This window comes from Bactrocera latifrons, unplaced genomic scaffold (genome assembly GCF_001853355.1).
Source record: "Bactrocera latifrons isolate USDA-ARS-PBARC rearing strain unplaced genomic scaffold, ASM185335v1 scaffold_138, whole genome shotgun sequence".
NCBI lineage: Eukaryota > Metazoa > Arthropoda > Insecta > Diptera > Tephritidae > Bactrocera > Bactrocera latifrons.
Window position 1 is genome coordinate 544,523 of NW_017534830.1, and position 10,745 is coordinate 555,267.

At 33.2% G+C, this 10,745-nt stretch overlaps 2 protein-coding genes across 5 annotated transcripts in view; one reads left to right on the forward strand and one right to left on the reverse strand.

The window, feature by feature from the left end:
- The window catches only part of LOC108965272, a 27,283-nt gene extending 23,723 nt beyond the window's left edge, over window positions 1-3,560 (forward strand). For all 4 annotated transcript variants that reach the window (XM_018927552.1, XM_018927550.1, XM_018927549.1 and 1 more), the window contains 4 exons: window positions 376-1,200; window positions 1,274-1,421; window positions 1,479-1,631; window positions 2,339-3,560. In XM_018927552.1, coding sequence (XP_018783097.1) covers window positions 446-1,200; window positions 1,274-1,421; window positions 1,479-1,631; window positions 2,339-2,455 — 1,173 coding nt within the window. In that variant the 5' untranslated portion in view covers window positions 376-445 and the 3' untranslated portion in view covers window positions 2,456-3,560. The remainder of the gene's footprint in view (window positions 1-375; window positions 1,201-1,273; window positions 1,422-1,478; window positions 1,632-2,338) is intronic.
- Window positions 3,561-6,858: 3,298 nt separating this feature from the next.
- Window positions 6,859-10,570, reverse strand: LOC108965267. Its single transcript, XM_018927542.1, has 6 exons — window positions 9,880-10,570; window positions 9,430-9,810; window positions 9,276-9,365; window positions 8,877-9,224; window positions 7,829-8,810; window positions 6,859-7,731 (listed from the first exon to the last, which is right to left on the reverse strand). Exons 1-6 carry the CDS (start codon window positions 10,390-10,392, stop codon window positions 7,718-7,720), a joined length of 2,328 nt encoding a protein of 775 aa, XP_018783087.1. The 5' UTR covers window positions 10,393-10,570; the 3' UTR covers window positions 6,859-7,717.
- Window positions 10,571-10,745: the final 175 nt, after the last annotated feature.

Genomic DNA, 10,745 nt, shown 5'->3' on the forward strand with positions numbered 1-10,745 from the left:
TAATATTATTAACAAGGGAGAAATTTGTATAATATGTATATGTATAAATTTTCTAAAGATTTGATATTTATGTGTATTAAAGTTTATTGGCAGTAGCTTTATTCACGATTATATAAAAGAATATAAAAATATTGTCGATTTAAAGTGGTATCTAAGGTATTATATAATATTTTTTTAACAAATGAAGTGTCATGTCGATTAAATAAAAAAAAAACAGGCTGAGTGCAATCAATTCTAGATCCTATTGTTTACTATTCTAGTGCTTACTTAAAAATTATCGTAAGAGAGCCATTTTAAATCTTGTGATTTCCAAAATCAATCCAAAAGCAATTTATTAATTTTATTTATATAAAACTATATTTGGTTTAATTGCAGTGAGTCCAGCTCTGTAGCAGCATCGACCGCAGATACCTCGTCGCTACCACCCATAGAGAAGCCACGCAACATGAACAAACTCTGTCGTCAAGTGTCAATTGAGTCGCCCGGACCGGTGGTGAAGAATTGTGTCTTCAACTTTTTCGTRCCCATCGAAGACACACCGCCACAGGGTGCACGCATCAAGATTATTTATGCCGGTGCGTGCTTCCGTCGTCGCGATCGTTCCGCTTCAATTACCAGCATGTCGTCCATATCGTCAGATTTGAGCGATTATTGTCCGAGTTTGCCCGCCCAGTCGTCACCTGCACATCAGATGCGKGAAAATCCCGCACATCAAGGTCTACGTGAGGGTACCATTTATGCCGGTTATGAGGTAGCCGGTGTTATCGAGTCGCTCGGCTCCGAAATCACAGATGCCAACAACTATGGCCTACGCATTGGTCAACGTGTTGTCGTTTATCCATTCGATGAGGCACCAGCCGGTTATGCCGAATTAATGGTTGTACCCGATCTCAAATATATAGTACCGATTCCAGATAATTTACCACTTAGAATTGCTGCTCTATTGCCGACTGGTGCTTTGTTGGCCATGAATGCCGTCTTCAAGGCATACGAAGTCGTTACAGAATTGTCGAAGAAGCGTCCTGCTGAGGAGGCGAATAAGAAATTTAAAATACTTATTGTCGGCACCGGTGGTTTGGCGTTGTGGGCTGTACGCATCGCAACACACCACTTTGCCTCGACTGGCGCCAACAATTATGTGGACGTGACTGTCGCCAGTCTGCGAGATGAGGGCTTCCGCTTGGCCACAGAGATTGAAAAGTAATTTAATGCGAGAATTAAAGAAAGTTGTGCAAAACCAACTAAAACATTATAATTTTTCTTTATTCAACAGTGTCAGCGTTGTGCAGTGGAATGAGTGCCTCTATGAGCCACAACTGATTGAGCGCACCAAGGATGTGTGCGGCGGACCGGTGGATGTTGTCATCGATTTCGGTACAACCTCTCGCAGTCTGCATCGTTCAATGCACTGCCTGTCTAAGGTAATAAATTGTAGAATTTCTTCAAGTAACGGTAAATACAAATTGCGTTTGTTTTAGGGCGGCGTTGTGCTTATGAGTGAGGATGTGGCTGAAAAATTGATGCCCAAATTTTCACGTTTGGCAATGGAATATCAGCAAGAGATTATTCCCATATCGAACGGTACAGTGGAACAGCTGCACGAGTTAGTACAGTTAGTTGCCAGCAAAACGGTGAGTAAAAATTCAAATTGGTTGACTTTGTTGTTGTGGGTAGTTAATTGAGTAAGAGGCTTAACGGAGCTTGATCCATGGTATTTTTGGTATTATCCATAGGCCCTGTCGTTATATGGATTAAACATTTTCGTACGAAAGATTTTAGAAACTTTCATTTAAATTTAAAAGCTTAGCCCTTGATGTTTCGATWATTTTTCGTACCAAAGGTCACATTATACTAACCAAACCACTGAGTGTTAGAGAGTTAGCTAAAGCATACAGAGACAGAAACGTCCTTCAGTCCAACTTGCACAATGTTTTGTGAGTTTTCTTAAGGACTCCCTTTTTAATAAGCATTATTCGTAGATGCACTGACCCAACCTAAGTTCATTTATTAATTTTAAAAACAAAAAGAAATTATTAAGTCTAAACAAAATAATTGTTGACTCGTACAGGTTATGTAAACCACGGTTGTATGTAAACATGTATATAGATTAATAAAAGATGGCGGCAATGGCGAAAAATGAAGCTGTGTAGTGTCAAATTATTTCAAGTTTAATTTTATGTGCAACATGATTGAAAAAATTAAAATTGTTTCCTTTCTGCCTTCAACATGAATAACTTCCAAACTAAACCCACTAAACCCTTCATTTTGAGGCGACTTGAAACTTATATTTTATAATGTACAAAAAAAAAAAATGTAATAATTGCATTTTTTTTTTCAGATCGAGCCCATACCACATTCGGTGTTTCCCTGCGAACAAGCAACAGAGGTCGTGCAGAAACTATGCACCTCCGAAATACCCGGCCGTGCCCTATTGAAATTTCACGATATCGAATAGATCACAACTAACCGAATGTCACGGCTGTAACGGCGACATCAGAAGTATTTCTTTCACAACTCCACTCCAACCGCAAGGAATGGTAAATGGACGCGCGATCCTACGGTGGCATATAATGATTGTTTAACACATAACCAACAGAAATTATTTGTATGTTTATTCTAGCAGAGGATAATAATATTTTAGGTTTAAATCAGAAAGAAATTCAACAACAACAAATTTATAACCTTCATGAATAGCTAAATTGTAACATTGGTCGTCAGCACAAAAGCAAATAAGCGCGAGTAACCAGTGATGAACCAATGAATGAAAAMAATTGGTGTACACAAATTCTTTAAACCAGAAGTTTTTGTTTATAATACATAAAAATTTTTAAATGCTTCTACGACCAATGCAACATATAGCCACATCGTAATAATGGTTCATTAATACAAATCACACTTACATTTTAGCACCACATATACTATAGAGTAGGTACATACGATATATGTATACCTAAAACATGAAACATGGTATTATACAAAAAATTTGCATTCATGCCAATATTGAAAACACACTCATCCGAAAAAAAACTATCGAAAAAGGATAACTAGCTAACAGCTACATATACACACGCACCTACATGTGTATCTTTGTACTCTCAAATATGTTTGCTGAAGTCGTTAAAATTTAAATTCTAATAAAAGTACTGAATTCGTAGATCGCTCAGGGGCCAGCGGCATGAATGCAACACTTACATATGCACGCATATATTATATTTACATATTTCTAAGTATAATGCAAACACAAGGTCACACATTATTGGAAATGTTCACAAAATTCTGAATATTTGTTGGCTTGTTGTCGCGTTTAACGAAAAATGTAGTTTTTACTTTTTAATTCACTTAGACGGTTCRTCATAAGACCCAAACATACACACACATATACAATTGTAGACACGCAGTGTAAGAGCTTTTAGTTTTTAAGTTAGTTGCAATAAAACGCTTTCATTAGTGTTGATTTTCTTATTGCTTTAAGCGCAACAAATATTATTGCATACATACATACATATATATTTGTCAATATTATGTATATGACTTCATTTATTGTGATTATAAAATTAATGGTTAATTATTTGCTTTATTTTTATTACTTTTTTATTATTTATTTCATTCATATACATAAAAATGTGAAAATATTATCACTTCTCCCCTCCTCCCCAACCCTAATGTATTAGTATGTGAATTGGAAATTAATTTTTAGTTGTACTTTCAATAATTAATTATAATTACTTGCTTGTGATTACTTTATAAACGTTAAATTTTTGTAAATAATTAATTATATAAACCTACATATATATTTATATATATATATATATATATATATATTTTACATACATGCATATGTTAACGGATTTATAATTTTAGTTTGTAATTATTAAAAAATTTATTCTCAATACATCGTACGACACAATGAACAAATACATATTAAAAAAGAAAACAAAAGTAAACAAATAAAAATGTAATAAAAATTCAAATCCTTGTAGCTGTTTCATATTAATTTATTATAAACTGTTAATTCTATTATAAAACCGCTAAGTATGCTCGTACATAACAACAATTCGTACTATTTCAAATTAAATATTATTCAAAGTTATTGATGCTGGCAGAATTTGTTGTCATAAGCGGCGGAAAATTTTTTGCAGTGTTGTATGTACAAGAATTTAAGGTAAAATTTATTAAATAAAAAACAATTAAAATCAAATTGTTTCAGTTTTCTTTTGTGAAATGAAGATGGAAATTGCTTATAAACGATTTTTGAACAAGATAAATTTTAGCAAGGTTAGAAAACTTCGTAGAATTTGGATGAACTTGCGAACTAGAATTGCAAAGCAAGTCTGATATTGATGCTAAAACTGCGAATAATCCATAATACAGTACATGATTTTAACAAACAAGAAAATACTATTAATACTATTTCCATACTTTTTTGTGGATTTTCGCGACCTACTAATTTCGCATACTTGGYTTAAATAAATTAGAGAGTTTAAAACAAGTAAAAACATTCACTTTATGATACACCGAAGCTATATAACCTTCACAATTGCATGTCTTATAGGATAAAAGAGTGCAAAAAGAAATTTATTCTGACTTGGATCGGGTCAGTTTGTTTGGCCGCTAATATGTTCGGATATTATAGTGTTGTCTCGGACAATAATCTATGCCGTGAATTTGAGCTGTCAGCTTGTATGTTAGCAACATRTTATGGTAGTTCAATTGGAAACTTAATATTACCTGCTCAGGATTTTAAAAAGCTCAAAATCCACTGCTTTGTGATTCAGAAACATTTAGCATTGTTCTGTCCATAACCAAAGTGTATCATTCAAGTCAAAAGTCTTGGCTTGATACTACATAACTACCTATTTCTAGATCCTTTTAATTTATCCACGAATCCTTTTTTTGCAATAATAATTATTTTAAAATATGGCCAAAAATTGCCCAAAGCCTACCAAAACTTTTCAAGCCTCTAAGTACTGAATACGTGGACCATAGTATCTAGAGTTGACTTTTGGCCGGAAATTTTGGTCAATGTGTGAGATATACAATTGAAACTCAGGGAGAATCCTTTCCTGACAATAAAGAATTCTGTGTATCAAAAATATGTTGAATCAGAATCCCTGAGACCACAAATACCTACAGTATCAGACAAAGCATTTGCAACTAGAGTTAAGTTCTAATTTTTGTTTTTGTTTTACAATGCCAGTTTTACTTCGAATTCCTTTTGGTTTCTTGTTTTTAAATTTACAGCATTGAAGTTACATATTTTGCAATGTGTATCGCGATCTTTTTTATTTTGCCGGTAATATTTGAAAACTATTTCAAATGTACGTCAATCCGCCGCGATAAAATAATTGCAACCCTATTTTGTTCGTTTCTTTTCTCTTCTTTGTCCTAACGGTATTGAGTATTGAGTTTGAATTACTTAGAACATTTACTGAGTATAATTTCTGATTTTGATGATTTTTTCGAAAACACTTTTTTATTATAAATTTTTTAATCAAACATAAAAAGTAATGGCTCTAATAAGTTCGGTGAAGCACTCCGAGGATGTGTTATTGATGATTATAATAACGGAATTTCTCAAAACGAAATTTCTATAAAGTACAGAATTCACAAGTCATCAATCTCACGAATAATTTCAAACTTTTTTAAGAATTAAACTTTCGAAGTAGAGCATCGTGGACGCCGATCAAGAAAAACTGACAGATCAATTGTAAGAGAAGTAAAAAAATATCCATTTTAAAGCGCTCCGCAACTAGTAAAAGAGCTTGGGTTACCTACTCAAGAGAACTGTCTGTCATCGCCTAAATAACACTGATTTACACAGTCACCGATCAGCGAAGAAGCCGCTTATTAGCAAACGTAAGCAACTAAAACCGTTGCGTTCGCTAAAAATCATCTAGAATGGGCCATAAGTAAGTGGAAAACTGTTCGTTTTAGTGACGAGTCCAAATTTAATTTGGTAGAAAGTGATGGCATGAGATTCGTGCGACGCCTACGAAACAAGTGTCTTAAAAATTTCTATTGATTAAAAACAGTCAAACATAGTTGCTATGTTATGGTCTGGGGATGCTTTTCTGCTTCTGGTTTAGGGTCGCTTCATAGTATCAATGGGAGCATGGATCGGTACGTTGACAAAAGACATTATGGAATCCGTAATATTGCCACATGCTCAATGGGAAAGGCCACTTAAGTGGGTTTTCCACCAGGACAAGGACCCGAAGCATATGGTATAGGTCCTAAAATTGTGATTACTGAGGAATAAAATGGACGTAATGGAGTGGCCTCCACAGTCCCCAGACCTTAATTAACATCCAATATTTGAAATAAAATTAAAATAGTAGGTCTGAGGCAATTATTATCTGTGCAATCGACAGTATTTTCGTTATCATATTTCACTTGCAAATGTTTTGTCCGTTACTGTAGTATAAAGATTTTCGAACTTCCAGGTGACTTTGATTCCTGCAAGTTGCAAGATACAAAATTTTCCCAACTTAGTCCTTTCTTATAACCATGACAGACGAGCAAAATTAATGCGCATTAAGAAACGCTAAGGCGCATTAAAAATGTATGGAGACAGACGGTAGAATTAAGCATTTAGACAGTTGATTGTGAGATTTGTTTACTTATTAAAAAAAARTGAAATAAAAATGGATAAGAGGAAATTATTAATGGCAATGGTATTTTTGGAAAATCTATATAAATTTAACGAACAAATTCGTTTATTATTAAAATTATTATTAATTAAAAGATAACAAAGTGCAATTAAAAGCAATACTATAATAATAATAAATTAAAAGCAATACTATAATAATACTATATTAATAATAAAAAGTTAAGAATATTGGAAATATTGTTAGCAAACTGTGCCATTTTTTGCCGTATAAAAATATTATTTTTTTTAATATACTTGCACATAATTTGATTAGCAATATAAAAATTGTTTACTTCTGATGCTGTAAACACAAAGGTAGCAGACTTCAAACGACATCTATCAAACAATAGCGAAAATTGGCCATTTTTTGGGCAGTGTTGCATACTCAAATCTGGTAAATTCAGCTAAATGCACGAAATTTTAGTGCATTATTAATTTGCATTAACAACTTGAAAGTCCGGATATGTTTAACTACTTGAGGATATTAAATGGATTATAAAAAAATCAATTGTGATTACTCGTAATAATATTCTTAACATTGCTCATAGATAAATGAACTGTTTACCAGAGATAATTTTTTTTATATAAAACAGACTCTCCGCAAATATTTTAATTGTAAAATGTAAAAAAAAATCATAGTTATAAGCATTTAATATTAGCAGTACTTTTAGATTTAACAAATTATTATTGATTTATTACTGAAATATAATTACAAATAAATACATAGATATATATGTATGTACTAGTTTCAACTGAATGTCCGGTCAACAGTGCAGTCATTTGGTACCTCAAATATAATATATACTTATTAATATATATATGTGTATATAAATAAATTGTTTAGAAATTGTCGATGATGGGAAAGGGAGGTGACATAACGCATAAAAAGGTATGTCTACAAATATGCAAGAGATGCATCCAGAACACACTCGTAAACCATTTAACTATGACAGCCTCCGTCAGTAAAGCTTATAACGTTGATATTAACTCTATATGGAAACGTAATGTAGAACGTCAGTATGTTTACGTTGTATACATACAGAATGTCGTTGAAAAAGTTTAAGCGTATCAAAGAGAAATTTCTAAAATTGAAAATTTCATAAAATCAATTACTAGTACATAAATGAAATTATTATATATGGTATAAATATATATTTTATAGTTGATTTATGTACTTACCGGTAGTGTCGCCCTCATCCTCTTCTTCTTCACTTATTATAATATTTGAAAAATTCTCTTGTTGTTTAACCTTTTTGTGCGTCAGTTTTTTATGTGAATTCAAAGCGGAAATACGATGAAAACGCTTACCACAAATATTGCATTCATATTTCTTTACGTCCGAATGTAATTGTTTGTGTCGGAAAAGTCCATGTATGCTGGTAAATCCTTTGCCACAAATATTACAAATTTTATCGCGTATATTCAGATGTGCACGTACATGATCGTCAAGTTGACGTTTTCGAAAGAAATCCTTTGGGCAAATGGTGCACTTGAAGCGTTTCAAACGTTCATGCATGATCTTCACATGCTCGGTCATTTGATGTTTCAGCCGAAAACCTTTACCGCAATGTTCGCAAACGCATTTGTGCTCTCCCGTATGAACCAATGTGTGTATTTCCATATCACGACGCGTGGCAAACCCTTTGGAACAATATGCGCAAAACCATTCAAATTGCTTGGTATGAGCACGTACTTCATGTTCAACTTTCAAAGCTCTTCGTTCGAAGCGTTGTTCGCAATGTTCACATTTATGTGGCAGTTCACCAATATTGTGCTCTTTTAGCATATGTGTTTGTAAAGTGGAATAACTGCGCAATATTCGTTCACAAATGAGACATTGCAGATTGTTATTTGATGTTGGTAAAAAGCTACAGCGCTCTAAAAACTCTTGTTCCATGTTGTTAAGGGAACCGTTTAGTAGATTCTTACGTTGCAGCGTATAATAATGATGCTTAAGCCGAGAAATGGCATAGTAAATCTCATCATTATTCAATTCAACATTGTAAATTTGTTGTAAATTCTTTGCGATTTCTTCGTAAGCCTGTCGACGTACATTTAATACGGAATAATTGGGATCGCTTTTGTCCCATAGTACAGGATGCATGGCGCAGAAATCAATGAAGCCCAGCGTAAAATCATCGACTGTTTGAAACGAAATTTTCTGCAATTAAAAACAAAGTGATTTAGTGTTAGCAACCATAATGAATTTTTTTAAGGATTTACTTACACGATATGTGTAAGTACGTTTTAGGAGTACATCATCCAATTCTGCACCTGCCAAAAATGCGCAACTGTCATAATAATATTGACGATTCGCATTCAAGGCGTTCCGCGTAAACACACATCTTTTATAAAAGCTGTACAAACGTCTTATTTCGGTTGTAATTTTTGCCTCCGTAAGGGGTATACTATAGTTAGAAAGAAAATAATCTTTCAACTTATTTATCGCTTGTAAACGCTCTTTCGGGTCATTATAAGCAGGATCTTGCGAATCCCATAGACAGGGCTGCTCTCKGAGACCTTTTATAAAATCAGAGGTGATTTTATTACGTGTCGAAAACCTAACAAGTGTTTGCTAAGAGAATAAAATTAGCGTCGAAAACAACAACATACATACAATACATACCGTTTCAATCAATTTACTTTGAAATGCTTCGCCATCGGACGAGCCATATCCACTTTGTGAGCCTTCGTTAAAATCATTATCACCTATAAACTTAAAAAATCAAAAAAAAAAAAAAATATCATATACAAACGAGGGAATGGAATACAAAAATTACCTTATCACCTTCTTTACCCAAAGTTTCAGTGTTCTCACTTTCATCTTCAGTTATAACAAGATGTGGTTTATTAAATGGTTTCAAAAATGCACACATTTCGAAATATTTCTCTTCAATATCTGAAATCTCTATTCCTTCTTCTAACCTTCTCGATACATCACAATATTGTAAATGAAGCTGTGTCAGACATTCTTCTAAATCATCCATAGATATATGTACGTTATGTGTTTCAAGCGATTTTAACATTTCTTGCCTTTCTTGAAATTTCACATTTTTCTTATTAGATGCATTTTTATCCAAAATCCATAATGATGGAAATTCTCTATATATTGTTATAAGCTGTACGGTGACTTCATTATCGATATTCAAATTAACTGTAACCTATAAATATAAATCATTTACAAAATTTATTGTCTATTGTTTTAAGATAAAAGAGGTAATTTTCCTTACATTTTTGATTTCTTCAGCTGTAACAACACAATTACTTAATTGGTCATGCGAATCTTCAAAGGTTTCGTTCAAAAACCGGCTAGTTGGGGATGGCGACTCCTTTCTATTTGAGAGCACATCTTCGGCCTCTTCCGCTAAGGCGGCTTCGTCCATTTTATTGTCGGAAAACAAATTTCCGAAATCATTATCAACACAATAATTTTTCCCTTCCAATAGAAAAGCGCTAGTAGGAGCTTCCTTTTCGTTTGAAGGTAGGGCTTCGGTCAGGCATTTTACGGGGTATTCCTCACTTTGTTCACCGAATGATGACAATGTTTCTTCAGTGCATTCAAAAAGCCAATGCGCCTCATCTTCAATTTCATTATGAAATTGTTTCAAATGTTGTAAAAATGTTGACCAGTGGCCATATTTTTTATCACAATGAATGCATTTTAATGCAAAGTACTTATACTGCCTTGTTGTCAAAATATAGCCACAAGGCTTAAGCTCCGCTAAAATATTAGCATTACTCATTATATGCACGTACTAATGCCGTATTGAATGTGGTATTAAATACAGTTCAAAATCGTTAAACACTTAATTTTAAATTTTAATCGTTCGAACCACTTAATCATGCACTTAAATATTGAAAAACATTTTTTCCCACCAAAATAATAAAAATTAGCGGGACTCTTCTTCTTTTTGCAGCTAAACTCACGCTCTGAAGTGAGTTTAGTTGTGAATAGCTAGTGTACATGACTATCATGACTATGGCGATATATAGTATAAGAGTGTGGTTAGTATATCTATAAGGTAATATATATGTACATATAAAGTAAATGGCTAATAATTTTCTTAAAATTGAAATCTTTAGTGTATAAAAATTT